Consider the following 24646-nt stretch of genomic DNA (forward strand, 5'->3'; position numbering starts at 1 on the left):
GTGAAAGTAGAGGTGATCATCTTTTTAAACTTCATCTATGATGATAAAGCTTCATAGGGGTGCTATGACATCCTTGGTAGTACATATATTTCATTGTTTACTGGAAAAATACATCATCTTATATTTAGCTTTATGAATCAGTCATAACGTCAGCATTAGAGCTATATTGATTAAAGCTGAAGTTATAAATGAAAACAATCATTTACTTACTGCCTCAACTTTTCTGTGTCTGTTTATAAAACTGTCCTCTCAACTTCTGTTGTGGCTGCACTTCTGTTGAGTTGTAACTTGGGCTGAACAATTAATCATTTTTAAACTGACATCGCAATGTAATAGAATGCAATTTTTCAAATCGCAAAGGCAGCAATTAAAAAAAAAGAAAAAGTTTCATGTACACAGACCTGGAGGAAGTATAGTAACTTGTACTTGTCCCCCCTTAAAACCAGCAAAAGTCAAAATGCTGTTTTTTTCTGGCAAAAAAAACCCTGTGAGCTACAAAGCTCCATCCAGCAGAATGATTGTGGCTGGCAGAGCCTTACCCCTTAATCTCTTTGTTTTGTATGGTTTGTTACTCTGACTGACAACGGGTGGTCAGTAAATCTTTCCAGTGTTCCTTTTTCTTTTTCATTTAAGAAATGCAAAAAAGACTTGTTTAAATGTCAGCAGTATCTTTTGTCATGTTAGATATACTATAAAATGACTCAAAACTTGTGTTAAGTGAACAATGTAGAAGATAAATGTCACCCCCAAAAAATTGTATGCTAAATCGCAATCTCAATATTTGTCTGAAAAAAATTGCAATTAGATTATTTTCCCAAATTGTCAGCCCTAGTTGTAACATGCTTATGACTAAGAAGACGAATTGCTTGATGTCTTCCATCATTGCTCTTTGTTCACTGTGTCATGTTTTTCTTCTTCGTTGGATTTATTAATGGGGTACACTGTGTGACACTGCTATGACGTCACGCCCGAGCGGCAACCTCGAGTCTAATAATATGAGCCGGTGCTGAAGTGTTAAAATCTGCTGTTTCTCCAGTGTCCTCTTGAAGCTGGCTCTTAAAGTAAAGGAAGTAACACACACCCCGAGCAAAAAAAAGACATTTTCACAGCAGAAATAAACATATTTACATCTTGAGTCTGAAGCGCTTATTTTGCTGTACAGGGATGAATTATTTTCTAACTTAGCGGTTCACAAGCTCGCCCGATCAGAGGCACAGCTCAGCCCATGTGACTTACGGGCACTCTATAGCTGTACGATTGGACATTCAAAGCCGGCTCCACTTCCAGTCTGGCGGGGCAAGCTGGATTGTTTCAACCTGTTTTGGAAACAAACAGGTGACATCAGGAAGACTACGTCCATTAATTATACAGTCTATGGCAAGGGTGGGCAAACTTTTTGATTTGTGGGCCACAATGGGTTCTAACATATGGCAAAGGGACCGGACCAGGAGCAAATGGATGGAGTGCTTTGGTAACTATGAGGGTATCATTTGTTCATTCCATATCTGTTTTAAAATCCAAAATCGGAAAACGGATCACAACTTGTTATTCAATTTTACGTTTTCAAATCAAAAATCAGAAAACAAATAATGGTCTATTTTTTGCTGTCTTGATTTCGTTTTGAAATTAAAATTAGAATATGAGAGAATGGAATTATAATGGGATTTTTAATCTGTGTATGGTTCTTTCTTTTGTTGTTCTGTTTCAAAACAAAATTTAAAAAAAAAAAAAAGGACTTGTTTTTTTGTTTTTCTGTTTTAAAACCAAAACGGAAAAATGGAATTACTGAAAAACAGAAAAACATAGTTTTTCTGTCCTGGTTTTAGAAATGAAAGAAACAAAAAATAATAAAAGATTGTGTCAAAATTGTTTGTGTGATATTTTGATATTAAATGTGGACTCTCTATATAGAAAAGATCAGAATTGCAGGGAAAATAAAACATTAACAAGGTTTATTCATTTAATTTTTTCAAGTTCGGCGTTTAACATTTAACATTTTAGCATGTGGCCCCCGGGCCGTAGTTTGCCCATGCCTGGTCTATGGTCACACTATTACATAGCTTACGCGGCTTACACGCTGCCTACCAAGAGGGGCATGGTTGGCTGTGGAAACACAAACAGGATCAGGTTTTACCAATTCAACTCGTACCAAACTGTACTGATCTAATCCGGACTGTTTGGTGGAAACAGGCTTTAGTAACTGTCTCTGTTAGCAACCATCTCTGTTTTAGTCAGACATGTGTTTAATCTAAGCGTCTGCATCCTGAGAGGATGTGTGTGTGTGTATGCCATCTCTAACTGATCCATCTGTCCACTGAAACAAAGCTAAAACTGTCAAATGAAGAATTTAAAGCAGTGAGATGAGACCTTCATTCTGCTACCTTTGCTGTGTGATGAAGCTGACACCTGCTGGGCTCTGGGTTCATGATAGGTAAACTAATCAATTCATTAAAGCCATTTCACTGAAGTGTGTTATTCTATCAGGCAGCTCTGGGAAACCAATGGCAGCTCACAGCGACCTTAAGTGTTTCCTTCAGACAGGAATGTTAATGGGACAACCCAGAGATTCTTTATAATGGCAGCCATCACCTTAACACCGACGCACTGCCTGTGAGGAGAGATTCCTCACTCCTGCATTTCATTAACATTTAAACTTTAAAGGCTGCCTTTCTGCAGCTCAGGGGCTCAGCTTTTCTGAACTGTGAAGCAGATGTCAGAGTGTGAGCAGAGACATAATTCATGGTGGAAAAAAGGCAAAGCTGACACTGGGAGCAGCAGAGAGGAGGGATCGTTTTGAGAAAACAATACTGTGTTTTCTGAGTGTTCGCCCAATTTAACAGCTGAGGGTTGCGAACACTTCAGCAGACAGAAAAGAAATCAAACTTTTTCACTCTGCAGAAAATGTTTCTTCAACAACTTGTGGTCTCCGCTCTCTGTGTCTCTGCGGTCCAAAGCATCATCAGATCCATGATGACCACCTGAGGTAACGGCTTGGTACATGAAGTACGTATTAACCTCTTTCACCCCTGGTGTCCACAGAGGGCGCTGGGAGAGTTTCCAGAGAAGGAGTTCCAGCTGCAGCAGATGGAGGTCCAGGGTCAAGGCGTTTTAAAGAGGACTTCAGAGGAAGGACGGGTCCACATTGTACGAGACATGAAGCGCCTACGAGAGTCCTGGTTAGCCCTCTACAACATGAGTCTCAACCTCCACAGGTACCTGAAGGAACTGCAGACACAACTCTGATTTTCTTCTGCTTCTGATTGTGTTGTGTGCCCCACACTATGAAAAAAACACATAGATATAGATATAGATGGACCAAAGTATGAAAAGAGGTGACATTTCAGATAGTTATCTCTGTGAAGTTCTAGAAAAAGTGCTGTGAAGATGCAGCAGATGTGAGACCACAGCTGGAAGTATTGGGGGAAACTTTTGTCAGAGGAGTGGGGATGACATCTATATCCTGCTACTGGTGCAAACACCAACAGGATGAATACAAACATGAGGATCAAGAGGAAAAGTAATCCTTTCTGTTGTGGTTTGGCAGCGTCCCTGCTCCAGCAGGCCGGATGCCTGAACAGCGACCTGTCTGTTTGTTGCAGGGCAGATCGAGCCTAGTGCTGCATGATTTGTCAAAATTGTGTGATTGCACTTTGTAATTATAATGCATTATAGTATTAGACTAAATGCTTTGTTACAAAGGAACATACAGATATTATTGGTTGTTGTGAAATATGTACTTTTTAACTGTAAACAAAACAATAATAGTTTTATAGTTTAAGTTCTATTTGAAATTTAAAAACATGACTAAAAAACGTGTGCAGCACTGTTGTTCAGTGTTGTTCAGTGCACTACTGTACTGCTCAGTTATATTCTACTTTTAAATGATTAAAACAAAAGGTTTAAGTTTTGTTTGATTTTTATCAGTTTTATTTGTTAAAGCTGTAGTCTTTTGATCCTGTTTTTTTATACCAACAAATAAGCAAACTTTTATTTGAGTGTGGGCTCACACGATTTATGCCTCCCTGCATAAGTAAGAGCCCTGGTCGGGGCATCCAGGTCTAAAAAGTCTGGACCCACCCTTGCTTGTCAGAGTGTACCTCATTGCAGGTATTTTATGTCGCTTTACTCATCAGCAGATGGATTTATGCTGAATGGAGGGTTCAGTTGGTGGGATAGAGGGAGTTACAGAGAAAGACGGGACTCAGCTTTGCACCAACTTCCTAAGCTTTTATGTACAAGCAGCACGACAATCTGGTCATTCTCCCAGCGTCATCCCATCTCCCTCCCCACTGTCTATTTTTACAAATCATGGTCTAGCCATGTCACCAAAAATGGGGATTTTTTCCAGTAGAGTGGGGATGTCCAGAAAAAAATGGCATATTTTTCTTCACTTTCTAAATCTAAAAATGACCAGACTATTGTTTTTGAAGAGCAGCAGGTTTTACATGAAAGGGTCCCCACTTCTTAAATGTTTCAGTAAAAACTCCTTGTAGTCTCTGTAAGGAGTCTGAAAGTGATCTTGAAAAAGTTTGTCTTCTAGATATATTGCTGATCATCATCCACTGTTTACAATGAGGTTATCTGCACTGATATAAGTTATTCCCAAATGCTACTTCTTAGCTTCCTGATTGGGTTGAACCAGACCAGATTGATTTATGGTCTCTATGACAACACCACGCCAGCTGGCGAAGTTTAGTAGCGAGAAGAGACAGAAAAAAGACATATGAGCAGAAGAAAGATAAACAGGGGAGAGATAGAGCACGGGCAAAAACGCAAGCTAAAGGCTAAAACATGGGTTAAACTGTTTGTGCTAATGATCATTCCAACCCACAGTCAGCAGTTATTCTGCAGTGGTCTGTTCAAACTTGAGAGTCTATCAATAAAATGAAGAGTGAGGTTACGTTAGCTCTGATTGGTAGATGACTGGCAGGACATAACCAGGATTCACTAATGTTAACTGTTACAGACGACAGTGTGCGGAGACTCCAGGCCAGAAGGTGTTGAAGGAGTCCAGTTAAATCAGATTGTCCCCATAGCATTTTCTAAAGTGCCAGACAAACAACATGGTGGAGAGGAGTTTGAATGTTTGCTGATAAGAGGTCTTATTTGTATGAAACCCTTTGCTGTTGATCCAGACCATAAGTAGCACACGTAGATCAGGGTGCTGGGTGTTTAAGGGGCAAAAGAACATGTTTATGACATTCTGGCTCCTGGTTTGTTGGTTAACTGTTACTGTTGTAACCACACTGCACACACCAGGAGTCAGCGCAGCAGACAGGCATCAGAGAGTTTGAAACACTTGTATACACACCGGTGCTCATTTTTTCATTTAAACTGCAAATCGCAGCCTTTTGTGTGATTATATAATTGCACTTTCTCAAATAACGATTGCAATTGTGATTAGAAAAATCATGCAGCACTAATTAAGCCAGACAGGAAGCCATGCTCAGAAACTACCTAAAAACACCCAGTGACTTACAAAATAAAACAAAGCATGGAGCAAAACAGATGGTATTTATCCTGACTCTAACAACAAACAGACATTCTGAGCAGGGCCAGACCAGGAGTCAACAGGTTTGAAGTTTCACAGCCCAACATGAACCAGGAGAGCATCATTAAAAAAGTGGAAATCCAGGGAACTAAGATCTGTATCAGTGGTTTAACCTGGTCCAGTCAGGGTCATGTTGGGTTCACAGTGGTCTCAAAGTTTTCATTCTGGAGCTGCAGTCAGCTGAAACCTGGAGCTTCTTGTCAGAGTTTAGTTTTAATGTTTGAAGCTGAGTCACTGCAGCGTTTTAGTGCTGCAGAAAGACATAAAGTCATCCACACAAACAAAACTGAAGAATAAAGCTTGTCTGCCTGCTCAGAGTTATTTATACGGAGGAAGACCTCATGAAGAGATGAATCACAGAACATTGGTCTCTGTTCTTCTCTTTCACTGTGCTGAAGTTTAGACGCTAAGTAATCAAAACTCTTCTGACTTTTTATCTTCCTCAGTCTGCTGAACGGCTCCACAGAGCAAACAGACTCTGACTCATGGAGGGTCGCAGGCCTGGCTCCTCACAGCACAGCTTTAAACGCTGGGCCGAGTCCGGGGGAGGGTGGCAGCCAGGTCAGGGAGGGAGGCCCCAGAACCCTGCTCCAAGCAGGTCCAGCAGAGATGTACGGGGGCCTTGGCAGCTCCAGGCCAATAGAAGGAGGAGGACGGCTGGAGGAAGGAGCAGGAGAGGGCAGCCTGATAGAGCAGGGTGGGCGGATCCAAGGTCACGCTGAAGGTCACGGTCTGCTCTTAGTAGGACAGGACGGTGAGCAGCTCAGCTCTCCAAGGACAGACGTGGGTGGCAGACGCTCACTATCAGGAGATGAAGCTGATTCTTCAGGGTGGCGTCATCGCAGCAGAGCAGCGCAAAGAGTTTTAACTGATGATGGAAGTCCTAACAACGACCAGCCAGCAGGGGGCGAAAGCAGCATCTTAGTCGGAGACAGAGGAGGAGCATCATTCTCTGCATCAGGAGGCAACATCAACATGATGGCAGGAGAAGGTCTAAGTCCAGGCGGAGGAGGAGGAGCAGGAGGAGGAGCGTTCATGCTATACCAAGCCAAGAAATCATCAGTGCCATCCACACCACCGACAGTGGTACGCCATGTTGGAACAAACTGAAGGAGCGCCCTCAGAGGCTGTGATAAAACATCTCACTGGTGTGTTGTTGTTTGCAGGGCGCTGAGGGACAGCACAGCACCAGGAGGAGAGACTTTGAGGCCTGGTTATCCAGAGAGAGCGAACTGCTCTCAGGGATCCTCAGCAAAAAGGTGGCAACGCTCAGCGCCAAAGAACTCAGGATCAGACAGGACACGCTCAAGGTGAGTCTCTGTTCCAGCTGTAAAACTCTCTGCTCACATATTTAAGGTCATTTATTGAAAACAGGCTGAAAAAATTAACCACAGTTGTCTCATCTTTAAGTAACGCTTCGATGAAAGAATCTGTCCTTTGAAACTGCGCTGAAACACTCAGTTTGATGGTGTAAAAATGTCCGAGATTGATAATCACTGTTTCCAAAACCCTGAAAATAAAGCCCACTGTTACATTTTCAGGAAACAGCTCAGTTTCTTTTCCCATATCAGAAAATAAACCAGGGAAAATGAACATTGAAGAAGCTTAAATCAAGATGGTTTTGCGCATTCAACCCCAGGGGTGATCAGGGACATTTTTGTCCTTACGGGTAACGTTTGCCCAGTCTTTGGCCATAGTTTTTGTTGTGTTTCTCTACATGTAATGATGTTTTACAAGGTGTTTTCATGAAGAATCTTAAAATTCAAATTTCAGTTTTTTTCTAGGGTCTGTGATTCTCTGGGGCCAGAATAACCCTTTGAGTAAATTATTTCCTCTACTAAAAACTGCTGTAAAAACATAACAGAGACATATATTTTCTACTGTTTTTGCTCAGATCTTTCAATCAATTTCAGTCTTAAATGAATATACCAAAACCTTAATAGTTTCATTGTTTGAACCCTTTAAATGGCCATTTGATTAAATAATGTCACTGTTTCTATGAAAACAAAACAAAAAAAACATGAAGTGAGTTAATTTTCATAAATGTTGAAGGGCTGGTAATTATTTATTCATTTATTTTTTTTGATTATCAGGCTTAAACATACATAAGATTAGTGAAATTGGTCTCGATGCATTGTTTTTTTTTTCTTTTTGCAGTGTCAGATTTTTAATTTACGACCCATTCAGGTAAACAGGGGACAAAATTGTCCCATAAAGTCATAACCACAGTTTTTAATCCCACAGTCATTACACAGTGCAATCATGTCTTACCTTATTTCAGGATTTCATTTTGGAGAAAAACAAAACAATTTATCATTTTTCATGTTTACTTTGAGATGGGACAATTTTCACATTGTACATCTTTACACAAAACACTCACATTTCTTAATGGTAAGAACAACTTTAAAAATACAATTAGGCACTCAAAGGGTTAAAATTATTTTAAAAAATAAATATTTGGTGTTCTTGAAAAGTTCAGAAATTGGATGAAAGAACTGAGGATAAAAATAAGCAAATATATTCATCAGTTTTGTTTTTCAAGTAGTTTTTGGTAGAAGACATTTTTGTGCTTTGTTTCCTCAAAGGGTGGTAAATTAAGAGTCTGACACTGCAAAAAAGAAGAAGAAGAATCACAATAATATAATTACAAAATGGATGTGTGTTTGAGCCAAACAAAGAAAAATCCCCATTTATTATATGAAAAATAACTCATTTTATGTGTTTTTCAGAAAAACAAACAGTGACATCATGTCACCAAAATGGGCAGTTATAGACTTGAAATAATGAAAATTGAACATTTGGTATTTTTGATTAGGACTTAAGCTAATTGAACAATTTGAGCAAAGAAAAGTCGAAAAAAATAATCTTTTATGTTTTATGTGTTTTGGCATTTTTGTCCTCCATTTATCTCAAAGCGTCGTAAATTAAAGCTATCCATTCGGGTTAAAATAAAAAAATGCTTAAATAGATTTAGCATTTATTAAAAGCATCATTCATTCATTAAAAAGTTGGTCTTCAATGATTTTTTCAGTCAAATAATTGCAGCCCTGGTTGAAAAACGGAAATTTAACCAAATCTGCCTCAGACTGTCTGAATAAACCTGTCTCTGTTCCTCTTACAGCCGTCTGCACACTTGGTTGAGTTTGTTGCAGTGCGAATGAAAAGGCATTAAAATTCACAGCAGTGTGTTTCTGTTTCCCTGCAGCAGGCTCTCTGAATATCCTAAACACCAAGTTGTCTAATCCATCAGTTTAAGCACATTTGACCCCCATCAGCCTGATCAGTGCTTGTTGCCCCAGAAACGCTGAAGTCCATGGTACCTGAATCTGTGTGCTGTGTCCTGGTGCAGGCTCTGAGATCAGGAGTGGTCTGGGGTCAGGAGCAGTTCCAGATGTTGCTCCAGGAGAGTCAGGGTGACCCTGCAGAGGACGCGAGCCTGGAGGACCTGCGCTATCGCTGGATGCTCCACAAGTCCAAACTGAAGGACACAGGGGACATCAGGACCAGGACGGGAGCGAAGGTGAGAGGATGAGCATGAATGTTTCAGGCTTTAGTCTGGGCACGCAGCAGCTGTCAGAGGTCTGTGTGTGTGGCCTGCAGGTCAGCTGTCATCAGCTGTTGTCTCAAACCAGCTGTTAATGACCACTCAGGCCTCTGTTCTGCTCCTGATGCTGAGTCCACGTTCAGATACACCATCCTGTACAGAGCTGTGGACTGATTTACACTCACACCTCTCCTCTGACTGTCTCTGTACCAAGGTTCAGGCCCTGCTCACACTCAGACTGGGATTGTTCTGCCCCCATGTGGTGGGATGAGTGTGTAACATTTTGATATTTTATTTCCACCTCTAAACTTTCACAGCTTCATCAAACATTAGCACGTTACCTTTCATGAAGAGTTTGTCCTTTAAAGCTTCTCAACACCAGCTGTTCTGACGCAGTGTGAGGGTTCACTGTGAATTTACTTTAATCAAGTTGTATTGTGAAGGGATGAGCAGAAATGTGTGGCGTCTTGTTGACTCATCTATTCTCCGTCAGACTTTATCAAAGGTTTCATTGGTACTGTCTTTTCCTGCATCAGCTGCAGGTTGTGGTAAGAACCAGGGTTATACAGAGACTAAAGAAATTGAATCGGTCATAAAGAAGAGCAGGCCGACTGGCAGCCTGTGCTCGCTGATGATCTACAGTGATTCTTATTTTACCTAAAGTCTGAGGATTAGACCGTTCCCTTCGAAGAAAGGACGCAGGAATAAAAGATGAAAAACATTAACTATGATGAGAAAAGTTCTTCATAGCAGTCATATTATCCTTCCATGCTGCATGTTAATTATTCTTCACAAGAAATCTGCAAATAAGAGTTTTAAGTTTAGAAACATGTAGTTTTTGAAAAGTGTTCCAACGGGGTAAAAAAGACTAGAAAACTCAGATTTTTAAATTAAAATACTTGAAAACAAACTTCCTGAAGCACGGTATCACTTTAAAACCACTGAATACACAAAAAGTCCTGATTTTTTTCTTCATGCACTCTTTACTTCATTCATTCATTTATTCAGTCATGTCAACACCAAATATTATACACAAAATTGACATTTCACACAAAATCACAAAATCATGTGTTGAAAAATGACTGAAAGGCACAGGCAGAAGCAGACTACTTATAAAGGCCTATTACATATTGTCAACTTAGTAGGCTACCAACCTGCAGAAAAGCAAAGAAACGACAACACAGAATAATAATCACACTTATAAGCTTTAAAAATAGCTTTACAAACCATTTTCTTAAAAACCAAAAATAATGACACATTCTTAAATTTATGCTGGCATCACTCCAGAATTTAACTCCAATAATGGAGACACATCTCCTTTTCATGCCTCTTTTAGCTTTTTGTACAGTACATTTGCAAACACCTTCGAGATTATACAGACTTTCCTGAACTGAAAGGAACCTTTGTATTGAGTCAGAAAGCATTTTTGATTTTGCTCTGAACATAAGTTTGATTATTTTATAATAAAACAGATTACAACATTTCATAACATGAGAATTTAGATAAAAGTGGCTCCGTTTGAGCATGATAGTCAGCCTTATTGACAATACATAAAGTTTTTGCACAGAGGTCTTCAACAGGGGGTCCATGGACCCTAGGGGGTCATTTTTTAATTTTTTCAATTAATTATTCCCAAATTTTCCAATTTTCACTCATGTTATTATCTGTGAATACACATCAATGGATATAGGTCAAAGATGTTGTCTCTCAGTCAGAAATGAACACATTCAGCAGCACAGCAGCTCTCTCAAACTGACACAGGTTATATAAATATGTTTTTTTTCTGTTACTATAAAAGTGTGTTCAACAGTGTTTGTTTTATAACTGTGCATAAAAACAGGTCTTAGGATGTGAAGGTGTATCAGGGGTTGTGGTCTGAAAACGAGATAAGTAGGCCTGTCACAATAACAAATTTTGCCAGACGATAATTGTCCAAAATATTATTGTCGATAAACGATATTATTGTCAATATTATTTTGATTTTTTTTCCCATTTTTTCATTGATGTAATTATGATAAATGGGATAATAAAGTGAGTACACCATATCAAAAGCAAGAAACTTTAATTTCTTAAGAGTATTTAACTGTAATTAAAAGGTCAGGATCTTTTAAATAAAATAAATTAAACAAAAAAATATAATAAATTTAACAAAAAAGAAAGAGAAAAAAATACAATGAAAATGAAATGGACTCTCTTTAAGAAAAAAATACATGTCAATGAAAATAATTCATACTAATCAAAAACAATAAAACATAGACCCTGTCTCTAAAGAAAAAACAAAACTCAAAAAAAAAAACAACAATACAAACTATAGCCTCAATAAAAGGGAGTTTATACAGTTCCTGAATTGTTTGTAACATGTACTTTTTCCCAGTCAATCCGTACTGTCTGTCAAACATTTTGAACATTTCTGGCTTTCAACCGTATTGAAGGGCTGCATTTCTTTGGCAATGTATCTGTCTTTGAGCGCCCACCATTTTGCGCTTTTATTTCTATTTACTTTGCAGACCAAAAGCCTCAGTAAGAGCGGAGTGTCCAAGAACAAGGCTCCGCTGCACCTCCCCTTTTTCTTCTTCGCCGCCACTATTTTTAAACAAATGCGACATATCAGCTCGTTGGTGTTCATGAGCTCACACTTTGTTCATTCTGATAAAAAACAAAATATTCCCACACTGGGACTGTGGCAGGCGGCTTAAGAACCGTATCTTTGATGCCATCACTCATATTAGCGTGTGTTTCCTCCTTACCCCTCAGGACGCTCGCTTCAGCTCTCTGTGTGTGTACGCACGAGCGGCCCCGTCTTCACCCCAAAGATCACATTTTTGACAGATGCTCACTCCGCTATAAATCCTCTAAATCCGTTCTAGAACCTATGCACCCCGATGTTAGGAAAGATAGACGTAGTGAGCCATCTTCTCATTCAGCCTCTTTGGTGGAAAGAGAGGAGGAAAACAAACATGCATGCAGGTGTCAGTTTATCGAGGCTGGCAAACTTACTGATGATGTTTTTATTTATCGTTTGGTTAATTGATTTATGGATTATCGTGACAGGCCTAGAGATAAGCTATGAATGTTCTGAAAATATGAGTAGTTCCTTGTAGTTTCTTACTTTTTTTTAAGATGAGATCATCCTTTATTTATCCCACAACAGGAAGATTTACTGAATTACATCAGAAAACAGGTGGTGTGTAGTGCAAACACAGTTACACTAAGATTACACAAAGAAAGAATAAAATAAATAAACTAGTGTGAGCTGTTGTCTCATTAAGATTCTGTAAAGACATGAAGGCACTTTGTTTAGAAAACAGTCAGTGAATCCTGTCTGTCATCATCCAGCATTAACTGACCTGTTGTCATGGGATCCCTCCTTTTTGTGCACCTCTGCTTCTTCACCACAAGGTGGCAGAGTAACATCACTGAGTGCAGTGCTCACGCAGCATCAGGCAGACTTCTCCAAGCAGACCGAGCATCAATCAGACGTCATGGTTCCAAAATGTTTTTCAGTGATTGATGAACAGAGCTGTGTTCCTCTCCTCAGGGACACTTTAAGACCACTGTCCCAGGATGAGTCTGATCATGTTTTGTTTCTCTGCAGAGACTCCAAACCAAACAGGAGCAGCCAGCAGCAGCAGCAAAGGTGCAAAAGGTAAATAAAGAACATCTGATTTCTTTTAAACCATCTCATTCCCGATGTAAACGATGCTTTAATGGCTTTGGATGGTTGGGGCAGAGGTGACAGAGGAGTTTGTGAATTCACTGATGTTTGCTAAAACTTAATTTTAACCCAAGATTTTTTGAATGAGAGTGAAACATCCACATGTCACATCAAACAAAAATATCCTTAGAAAAGTCTGGACTAGATTAAGAAGATCATCACAGGTTAAGACATCTCAAACTGAGACTCAATCAAATCTACAGTCCAGCTCACCCAGTTTAATGTTCTTTTATTTATTGTGCGTTACAGCCTCTGACAATTCAGCATTTAAAGAAACGTTACATACTTATTCACAGACCATGACACAGTATAGGGTCTGAAACACACTGATTCCAGATAATCTCCAAACTCAGGACTTATTCTCTCTGTGCAGTCGAGGGAAAGTCAGGGAATCACCAGCTCAGATTAAATCATCAGAGTGAAATTCTCTCTCAAACACCTGACCACCCAGGACTGGCCTGAAGTCACGCATAGAACCTCCATCCCCCACCCCACTTCACCGTTCATGCAGTGTTCAGTGGGTGGTTTGCAGATTAAAGAATGACCCCAGCTGAAGCTGCCCTGCAGACATTCCTCACTCCTTTCAAACGTTTTTTCACCAACGCTCCTCTGCTGCATCAAACTCTGTCCACAGGGGTTGGTAACTTTACATCTCTCGTGTTTTTCTGGTACCCTGAGGCACCCACACTCACTCCTGGTGAGTTAAATAAATCTTAGAGTTGGTCAAGTCTGGTTTTGAAATGACTCGTAACACAAGCAGCCTATCCCCTGATTCCCTGATGGGTCTGAAGTGTCAGCAGGAAAAAAAACAGTCTGTATGGAGAGCAAGAGCAGGAGGAACACATGATGGCATCCTGGCTCCTAACGCTGGTAGTTTCCCCCTGAGGTCAGACCTGACAAAGCTTGACTTCTGCCTAATCTGCATCATGATGATGTTCTTTCATCAAACTGAAGAGATGTTCATCAGAGGTAAATCAGTTTGTGTTTCAGCTTCATCCACTGAAGGAGGACAGAGAAGAGCCTGTGGGACTTGGTGATTATGACTCAGACTCACCACAGACAGAGGAACGTAACCAGAGGGATGATATCAATCAAGAAATACCAGCGTTAGCTTTGCAAAAATATCTGAAGAAATAAATTTTACTTCACTTTCAACAAAGGGGTTGGAGTTTGTACTCAGACTGTAAACAACACAGTACATCAATAGATAACAGACTGACAGTATTCACTGCTGCCCTTTACTTCCTTTTTAGCCCAGCATTTTTCAACAATAGCCTTTTTTAAAGTCCCTGTGAGGCGTTGGAAAGCAATCTTTCAAAAGTCTCACTTCTAGATATAAGCCAGATCATAATCCACTGTTAGAGCTCATGTTGACTCCAACCCACAGTCAGCAGTTATCCTGCAGTGGTCTGTTCAAACTTGAGAGTCTATCAATAAAATGAAGAGTGAGGTTACATTAGCTCTGATTGGTAGATGACTGGCAGGACAGAACCAGGATTCACTAACGTTACACATTACAGACATGTCTTAGAGCACCGAGCTAAGAGTAGAGATAAAAACTTGTGGGGTTGTATCTGGTAAAAGTTATATTAAACAAAGAAAAGTAGAGTTATAAAGAAGATCTGATCTTCATTCATTTCAAAAACAAACACAGGCCTTATTAAAATTCACTTGTTCATGACAGTGTGTGCAAGACCCCAGACCAGAAGGTGGTGCTGCAGTCCAGTGTAAACAGATCCTCCTCACAATATCTTTCATTTGATTTCATACATTTGGAAATATATACAGTGTAAATTTTGCTTGTGTGCACCGATGTAAACAGACACCAATAGTAAAGATGGCACCGTCTTAGATCAGTAAAAACAAATCAGATTGCTCTTAATCAAAAAATATGTCCAGCTTCTGGAATAAATAAGACTCAACTTTCAGGATAATTTCATAAATTTCAAACTTTCTTGGATAAAAACTACAAGAAAAAAGTTCAAAGAATGTGCTGAAAGCTTTCAGTAATGCGTTAAGAGCTTCAAGAGCATCATGATGGAGGAGAGGAGACACTTTAAGAGATCAATGAGTCTCACCACGCTAGGAGAATTCAAAACAGGTAAAGAAGCTTTTATCCTTAAAAAAAGGGTTACACATACAGCTTTCTGTTTAGCACAATTCATCAAAGTGATCTGAAGTGAAGACCTGATCTTACAGAAGGTTTGAGGGGTCAGCACTTTAAACTCTACGGGCTCTAATTTCGTAGACCAGGCGCAGGCGCAGGTGCACCTGCCCTGCGCCAGCCTTCGCCGTGCGCACAGGGCGTGACCGGCGCACTTTGCAAGTTTCCTGCAATGCCAAGAGAGGCGCAGTACAGGTGCACATGAGCGCAGAGCTGCGCGTCCACGCCTCCCTCCGCGCAAATGGCAGAGAGGGAGGAGAAAAGCCGTGAGTGGGTTTAACACAGCCGAGCACTGTTTTCACCAATCAAATGAGCGCCTCTCCTCGCCTTTAAATGCCCTGCAGCCGAGGCGCAGCGTCTGATTGGTCTGAGTGATCTTCAGCACCGCGGAGAGTGCTGGCAGCGGAGACGGTCAGAGCCGCTGTCCCTGCAGCAGGTCAATGGACAGCGGGGCGCATCGGCGGACACGACGCGCGTCACCGTGTGGGCCAGCTCCCGGGACAGATTTAATCTGTTCCTTTGTCTTTATCAGGAGTAAAAAATTAAGAGGCAGTTACACAGCTGACTTATCCATTCAGAATACTTTTGATCCACCTGCACTCCTGGTTTGTCATCGCCAAATAGCAGAACCTTTGGTGATATACTGTATACTCTCCTGGTGTCTCCACCTCATCCTCCTTACAATAATGTACTCCATCTTTTTAGATCAGGTTAAAAATAAAGACTAAAACAGAGAAATATGGGAAATCACGGGTAAATCCTGAGTGACATACATTTATTTTGTCTCTTTTTTCTTCGTCTTTTCTCTCCCTCTTTTCTTTGAATTAAATGAAATGAGAGAACCAGATATATACTCAGTATCAGATGTTAAGGCTGTTTATTGTTTAATTGTAAGATGTGCATCAAACTTCCAGCTGCCGTCAGGTTAACTTTCCATTATGACAAACGGCTTTAATCTGACATCAGATGTGACGGGACAGTTAATATAGATATAAATGTATATGCTGGTTCAGACAGTTACATTAAATAGTGATTACTGTGATTGTTTACTGCATTAAAATGTGCCTGACACTCTGGAAACCTGCCTCTGAGGCTTTGTTCACATGTGCGCCTGTCACCAAATTACAGCTGCGTGGGGTGCGCTCCGCCTTGCACCGAGGATAGACCAGGTTGGAGCTGGCGAGCTTTCAGCGCACTTTTTTGGCACGAAATTGTCACTGCGCCAACATGAATCTGCTGACACCTCCCCCTGGTGCGCCGTCAACTCCCCCTGGCGCGCAGTCACACCCATCTCTGCGCAGACGGTCTACCAAATTGTCAAATTGGCAGCGCACAGCTGTGCGCCGCGCAAAATTAGCACTGCGCCAGGCTTGTGTCCCCTGCGCTGCGCCATGAAATTAGAGCCCTACGTCTTTAAACTCAACGTTTTAGTTTGATTGTTAGAGTTCAGGCAACAACCGTGTGCATAAACACAGGTGGAAACAAGAACCCAGCAGAGCTGATGATATGATCTGCAGTGTTCCTCTGACATGCTCACTCATTCATCCACTCACTCTCTCACAGCTGGTTGAAGCTGACGCAGACACACCTGCATGCCTGAGCTCAGTGAGTGTTTGTCTTTGTGGGAATGTGTAACAGGTTTCGTTTCCTCTTCAGTCAATCATTCACCTTTACAAACACACACAATGCAACACACTCTGCATTCATACACACTATCTGCTGCTCCTTACACACACACACGCGCGCGCGCGCGCACACACACACACACACACACACACACACACACACACACACACACACACACACACACACACACACACACACACACACACACACACACACACACACACACACACACTGTTTGGTTTGGATCTGTGTCCATGTCTCTGTTCTGTAGCTACTGTTCTCTAAAGTCTGTTTGGCCTCCAAACCACGCGGTGTCAAAGCTCCTGTGAGGTGATTTAATCTGGTTATGAAACAGATTAAACGATATTGATTCCTCTTTCTTTATGCTTGTTTTTATGCCTCTAAACCACGGCTGCAGGACCTGTGTCAGCATGGAACAGACTTATACTTTACATTTTCCACCATGTGTGACATATTTTTGACTGTTATGAGGAATCAAGAGGTTTTTTTCTAAAAATACAGAATTTACATCAGCAGAGGTAATATGGATGCTGTATCCACAAGAGATGCCATGATCAACACAAACCAAGAGGAGGTCATCTACCACAGTACTAAACTATGGCAGAAGTTGTTTACAACATTCCTTCACCAATTTCTTTTTTATTGCTGAGTCATGAATATCAATATTTTTGTGCTGAGTCAGGAATGAGCCTCATGCACAATCCAGTATGACGTATATCCAGTTAAAAACTGAGTGGCATGTAAACTTTCAGTCACTGTAGAGTGCCGTGCTACTAATTGATAATATTAAATGTTTGTCATCGAATTATCCAAAATGATGCATTATCATTGTTGCTGTGCAGTTAATACTAATAATTATGTTCATGTTTTTAATTGTGGTCTGATTTTTTACGGGCTAAAGGAGCTTATGTGTGATCGTACATAGGTATCCTTTTCAAGACGCGATGACGACTCTTTCAGCCATCTTTAAACCACTGCTGTGTGCTGTAGGAGAGATATAATATGTTGAAATGGACTAAAAATGAATCTCTTATAAGGAAATTATGAACATTTGTTGGTGTGTTCAGTGATGACAGATGATATTCATCTGGAAAAAGCTTTATCAATGTATGCTAACTGCTAGCACATTAATAGAATTCAGAGAGAGTAGATTCAGAGCTTTATAACATGTTGAATGGATTAAAAATGACTCTTTTGTGCGAGACCATTACACTTGTTGGTGTGTTCAGGGTTGAAAGATGATATTTTTCTGAAAAAAACAAAGTTTAGCAATGTGTACTAACCACTAGCACATCAATGCAGTTTTCGAAATGCTCTATAGCAATTTTGGTAGATTAAGAACCAAAAAAACATGTTGAATGGATATAAATGACCCTCTTGTGTGAGACTATTACACTTGTTTGTGTGTTTAATGATGACAGTTGCCCTTTTGCTGGAAAAACGAAGCTTTGTCAATGTATGCTACCCGCTAGTTTAGAGAGTTCTGTATCAGTGGGCTCTCAGGTAGAACTCTTGTAGCCCAAATTTTACTTGCAGCTTTAATGAAAGTCCAAGTATTTGAAATGAGAGGTTTATACATATTGTCAAACTTTCTTTAAAGACCTGAAGCTCTCAATTTTAAACACGAAAGTAAGTCTTCTAGCTCAGGCAAGCTAGTGTTAGCAAATTAGCTTCAAAACTCCAAAGAAATAAAAGCATGAACATTTTAATGCCTTAATACGACATGCTACATGGTCTTGTAGATACATGGACGATTTTCTGTATATCATTAACAGACACTTTTGACAACTCCAGCAAACACTGTATTTATTTAATCTCTGCCATCATCACACCGTCTGCTGTCACTTTCTGCTGCTTCTTTCAGTAACCATAAAGCTCTCAGAAACGCTCTTGCCACCACACGCCAATGCAAAAGCAATCTGTGCATAGAGCCTAATGTTTATCACATAGTTATCACAGTGATCTCTGGGTGATAATTCAAATAAATGCCTGTTTTTTTGTACTTCAGACACGCGGAGCCCCAGTTCACCCACATGTCTCTGTGCAGGAGTTAGAAATTTTCAGAGTTGAGCAACGTAAAAATTTTTGTTTGAAAAGGACGGTGCAATAGAGCGATGCTTCCAAAATGAAATCATTTGTCTGCACCAAGACATACCAAGCCTCGCAGACTTTGTGGACTTCTCATAAAATCAGATAATCAGTCAACCTACTGACAAACCATGTCATGCTACAACATGGTATCTGTGACTGTTTACATCCAGGTTGTAGATCTTTAGAGCAATATGACAGCACTGGAACTACAGCTCCATCTAATGGAGGATGTCTGCACGATGTTGGCCCACAATCTATACAGAAAAGTTTTGTTACCGGAAAACGAACACTTAAGTTTATCAGCTGTAATTCTTCAGTGTATTAAATGTCTGTGACACCTACACAATGACTCCACATGTTATTGTGCTGCTTTATGTGTCAGTTTGTTCATCCTGCTCAGTTTATATTCAAATCCCTCCAGAGAGGCAGAGTTCAAAGAGTGAAAGATGAATGTGGGCAGAAAAAGGATAGATATAAAAACAAGTGAGGGGAAAGAGTGAACAGGGCTGAGCTGGAACATGATGTTTGTGACTGTGTGGGCGAGCTGCTGCTTCTGCTGCTGCTGCCTTCATCTCTCCACCATCTCAAACTAAGCAGACTCTCTCCCTGCACATCCGTCAGTGTGACAACAACACAACCTGTCCTTTTCAAACCCTCTCCTGGGTTTCTGAGCAAATGAAGCGCCACAACATCGTCACCTCTGTGTTTCCACACATGCTGAATTCCAAAGATACCGAGAGAGAAAAACATCCAGGTAGTGTGAGGAATATTTCACAGAAAACGAGGCTCACGCCCATGACTTCATGATGAATCACAGAGATGAAGCTCTGTCTTCAGATCGTCAGAGGAGGAGAGGATTTTTGGCTGTTTTGTCCAAAAGTATTGGAACAGTTGTTTATGTGCAGACATGAGGAAATAAAGATCCGTTTGATGGGAATAGTTGTTTTGAGGAAGTAAGCTTTGAAGAATTGAAAGGATTTGGTCGATAAAGAGTAGTTTTACTGAGCAAAGTTTGCACCAAGCTCTATTTTTTGTCTTTGATTCTGTAAAATTTACTCCCAGAACTCTTTGTTGTGTCATTGAATTGCAAAAGGAAAGCAGCTGTGCCTGTGTATTTGCTTTCTCCTGCTTTCCTGTCTGACAGTTATGCTCCAGTGTCCACCATCACTGCAGAAATCCTTTTCAGTAGGGTAAAACACAGATCTCACTTCTTTCTGCTGAACTTTGTCAGCCAGCAAAGAGTCGTTAAAAGACTTTAGGTTTATGTGCTGTTAACATATTCATGTTCCCCTTTGAAAATGTGATGCTGAGAAATAACATAGAAACAAGCTTTAGTGCTTATTCCAAACCAAGGATTACTACCAGGCAAATATTTGAAATTGGGACTTCTATATCACTTAGATGTTAAACAATTGGAAATGTCTTAGTGGAGGACTCACAAGAGCCTAAACCATAGACTGTGAAAAAAAATGCTTGTCATCTTGTTCAGCTCAAACTGTAGAAGCCACAAAAACTGCTCCCCCTCCTGGCTGGCTGTCGTATAGGCCAAAACTTCTGTCTCTCCAGTCATTCCAGATGAGCTGTGGTCAAAGTTAAAAAAATTAATACCCCTCATAGAAAAGATTCTTACATCCATACACTGTGGTGATATGAAGCTATAATTTGGCTGCATTGTGTTCCAGTTCTTTTTTTTTTCTGTAAATTTTACTTTTCATTATTTATTAGAGGTTAAAAACGAGGCTTACAGCTGCCGTTCTTGTAGTTTTTGTAGTTGGGAGGAAGAGCTAAGGAGAGATCACTCTCTGTAAAGAAAAAATAATGATTTTCATTTTTGTCACCAGGCTCCCCTCAGATTCTCTCAGAGACCCTCACAGTCTCAAATGATGATACCTGTAATGGGGTAATATGGCCTCAAAACCGGACATTGACCCATAGCTAAGCCACGCCCCCTCCACTCACTCGGACAAACAGTGAACAATCAGTGACAGACGCTGTGGCGGGTGTCACAGTAGGAGACATTTCACAGGATGATGTTGATGATTTTTGGAGACAGAAAGATCAGAGATCATCTTTCAGTCACCAAAAGTCTCTAAAGTCCACATTGGAGGGAGAATCATTTTATTGTTGGGAAGGTTGATAAAAAGCTTCAGTTACGGACTAAATTTACAGACTATCAAACCTGATGAACAGCATCTGGTTAGCTTTAGCATCTCAGACAACAAGACAGAGGATCAGCATTGGTCAGGACAAAAATATAACCTCCTTTTTACCATCTTTACCAAGAGTGTGTCTCTGTTAGTTTGGAGCTACAGGGTTTACACCAGAGTCCTACACTGGGTTGGGTACCTGACGGGTACCCGCACAAACAGCTGATTTGCGGGTGGTTTTTAAAAACTTTTTTTTTCCCTGGTTCGGATCTGGGTAGAAAAAATAACATGCGGGTTGGGTTGCGGGTTTTGGTTTGACACATCAAAATTAATATCAAATAGGCCTAATAATAAAAAACAATAAAATAAAAACGTAAGTTGTAAGCTGGTTGTAAGGCTGTGACCATATAGACTGTAAAAAAACATGGACCTCATGTGGCTGGGCTCAATGAAGCAGCGTGACATGATCACGGCTCGTACCTGCTGAGCGTCGCTTAAGTCTGGACAGAAAGTAAGTCTACTATTACATATGTAAAGGTCCTTTTAAGAGATTAAAAGTTAAAAAGCATTAAACGTAAAAGCCGAGTGATTTTACAGTTGTATGTGAGAAGATCACAGAGGGTTGATGATGGAGCTGAAGTCAGGCTTTTATTGGAAGAGTTGCTTCATTCAGGTGTGTTGTTTACTCACTGGCATCTGAACTATGGCGATATACCGTTCAATTTTCAGACAGTATGACCCAAAATGATTACTTTAAATAAGGTTAAGGGTCAGACTGGGGGTCGGGCTGTGGGTCGTGTTTCAACAGGTCGGATCGGGGTGCGGTACTAATCGGGCTGATGAGTGGGTTTGCAGTTCGGATGCAGGTTTGTATGTCCCCGGGTCGGGGCAGGGCAGATCTTGAAAATTGGACCCGTGCAGGACTCTGGTTTACACTGAATCATTCAGCACAACATTCGACAACCTTTGTTATCTGGGCTATCACAGATAAGCTAATGAAGCTAAGCTCCAGAAGCTAACGTCAGTTTAACTGGAGCCCTTTGGACAACAGCTAACAATGATGTACAATCACCAAAGAACAAAACAGGCCAATGAACTCCCAACAAACAAAGAGATATGATGAACAACACAGCTAGGAGCTAACGCTAGGCTAACTTTAGCTAATGTTCGAGAAAATCCAAAGTGTCTGTGAGACTGCAGTGGTGGTTCTAGTGTTAAAGATAACTTTATATTTCTTTACAGCAAAGTCACAATCTGCAGCCTCACATATGATGTTAGCTGACCTTAGATCAGAGGGAGACATCCTTCTTCATGTGATTCACACAGAGCTGATGTTGGTCTGCTCCTCAACTTAATTCAAGCTTTTCTCTGTTCAGATGTGTCTTAGGAAAGAGTTAAAAAATACAACCCCTTGATAAGTCTTTCAGGTTACCTTGTGTCAGAGTTGTCTGTACCCCATGAACACAGTTTGACCATTTTTAAACTCAAAATCTCAGAAAAAAAAAAAATGAAAACACAAACTGACTTTCTGCATTTCAGTGAACGTATGGTCAGAGAACGTCTGAGTGTATAGAAATGTCTATACGCACTATGATTGTCTCATTGGGTTTGAGAATGGGACTTAGCCATTGGTCAGTTGTAAATGGGGGAGCCAAGCTAATCATTCTATGAACAGTCTATGGTCTGAACCAGCTGATGGATCATCTCTGATAGACCTGATGGTCAGTCTGTAGTGTATTAATGTGTTTCTGTTCCTTGTGTGTCTGCAGAAGCCCAGTTTGTGTCATCGTGTGTGTCGTCTGGCTCTTCCCCTGTGGCTCCTCCTCCTCGCTCTGCTCCTCCTTGCCTTCCTGCTGCCCCTCATGGATGAAGGAAACAGCTGTTCACTCTCCAACAACTTCGCCAGGTCGTTCAACATCATGCTGCGATATGACGGACCCCCACCCACATAGGAGGGCCCCTCCTGATGATGGAGCGATATCTGACCTCCACGGTGTGAAGAGGAGAGGATGATGGTTCTGCTCCTACTCCTCCTCGCCCTCAGACCACAAACAGTCCACGCAGTCTGTCTTTCGTGACTGCTCCTCACACTGAAAGCTTCGCCCCCACCAGTGAATCAACAAAATTTATAGCTTTTAATATCATCTCTGTTCTGCTAAAACACAATCTATGAAGGAACCACAACCTCAAGAAGCACAAACATCTGTAAACAACACATCCACCACGCCCCTGACCCCTCCGCTCAGTTTACTCTGACTCTTTTTCAACCGTTCAATGTTGATAATGCACTTTGAAATCCTTTAATTAACGATTTCAAAGTGTCATAATCAAACTGTGGGAGCTTTAACATCTCTGAAACCAAACTCATCAACATTTTTAATTTTTAAAACAAAATTCTTCTTATTTAATTCAATAGTTCTCCCAAATGAAAGCAGAGCTATCCCAGGTTCTCAGGACAGGTCACACAGTTTGATGTGTTCTTGTTTTTTCTTTTGACACCCAGCAGATCAGGGAGCTTCAATGATCATCTGATCAAATCCAGACTAAGGGCCAATCCCAATTCTACCCCATAGCCTTTGTTTTTCTGAGTGCACGTCTAGTGAAGCAGAGTCCCAGTTCATCCCAAGGGTGGAGGGGAAGAAACAAAGATGATCTGGGACCTCACTTGAAACCAAGGGGTATGACGAATTTCTCCTGATATGGATACTTTTTTTTATCAGATGTCCAGTCCTTTGCCACTCCATGTAAACATTATCCATGGTTTGAATTGTTGATTGAATTTTGAAATTGCATTACAACAATCTAGCTAACGCTGCTATAGCAACAGCTACAGCTAATAATAGCTACAGTGATGTCACAGCAGGGTGATAGATTCACAGCAAACAGACTTTACTACAATGAACTGCATTTCATGAAGGATCAGACAGATAAGCTGCATTAGCTACATAAGCTATGATAAGCTAACATTACAGTATTCAGAAGCTACATAATATAGCCTCTGAATACTGTAATGCCGTGGCCACACCAAACGCGAACACGCGAATGGCCTGTCACGCGCCGCGTGAACGCCCGAGTCCCGCCGCTAGACTTTTATGACAAGCTGAGGCGCGAACACGCGAATGCGCAGTACTGCGCGTGCGGAGTAGAGAGCTCGTTCATTTAAAGACCGAAAGTCCAAAAGAGCATCTGAAAAACAATGAGCTGTGGTTTCCAAAGCATGACAGGAGAGTGTGTGAAAGCTTTGGAGATCACAATCAATGCCTGCTGCCTCTCCCTGGTAATCCACCAGCCCTGCTTGGCTGTTCCCTGCGATCTCATCCCCGATCCCCCGAACCTCCGACACCCCGTACCCCCGACCACCCGAACCCCCGACCCATGTTCCCGGAGGTCTCCCTGGGGATAATGAAGGGGTGGAGGAAAGAGAGGAGCACAGAGAACTTCCATCTTTTCCCTCGCTCTGCCCCTGCTCCACTCTTTCCTCCTCTCTATCAGGCTTAAAACTCCGCTGAGGAAAACACAGTCGGACTCAGTGATAGCCCGTACAGGCAGATCCAGCTGGGAACGAATGTTTTCAGAACTTACATTCAAAACCTGTCTCCTCAGAGACTTTCAACCAAGCCTGCTCCTGTTTTTCCAGTCGCTGTAGAGTACACACGACGTATCGTATAACTCTGGATGATGACACACCACACAGATTGTTTTCTCCTCCATCCTCCAGCGGAGTTGGAGCCGGAGCAGGCGGCAGTTGCCCCCCAACGTCGTCAAAACAATGACGTCGTGGGGGAAT

The 24646-nt window shown here is 41.1% G+C and overlaps 1 protein-coding gene across 2 annotated transcripts in view; it reads left to right on the plus strand.

Moving 5' to 3' along the window:
• Positions 1 to 23897, plus strand: part of syne3 (spectrin repeat containing, nuclear envelope family member 3) — a 68768-nt gene extending 44871 nt beyond the window's left edge. For both annotated transcript variants that reach the window (XM_074692085.1, XM_074692086.1), the window contains 6 exons: positions 3040 to 3212; positions 5998 to 6637; positions 6718 to 6861; positions 8901 to 9071; positions 12691 to 12741; positions 22629 to 23897. In XM_074692085.1, coding sequence (XP_074548186.1) covers positions 3040 to 3212; positions 5998 to 6637; positions 6718 to 6861; positions 8901 to 9071; positions 12691 to 12741; positions 22629 to 22811 — 1362 coding nt within the window. In that variant the 3' untranslated portion in view covers positions 22812 to 23897. The remainder of the gene's footprint in view (positions 1 to 3039; positions 3213 to 5997; positions 6638 to 6717; positions 6862 to 8900; positions 9072 to 12690; positions 12742 to 22628) is intronic.
• The last annotated feature ends 749 nt before the right edge of the window (positions 23898 to 24646 follow it).

Source organism: Halichoeres trimaculatus, unplaced genomic scaffold (genome assembly GCF_033239565.1).
Source record: "Halichoeres trimaculatus isolate MK-OKI-2021-1 unplaced genomic scaffold, fHalTri1.1 fHalTri1_scaffold_17, whole genome shotgun sequence".
Lineage (NCBI taxonomy): Eukaryota > Metazoa > Chordata > Actinopteri > Labriformes > Labridae > Halichoeres > Halichoeres trimaculatus.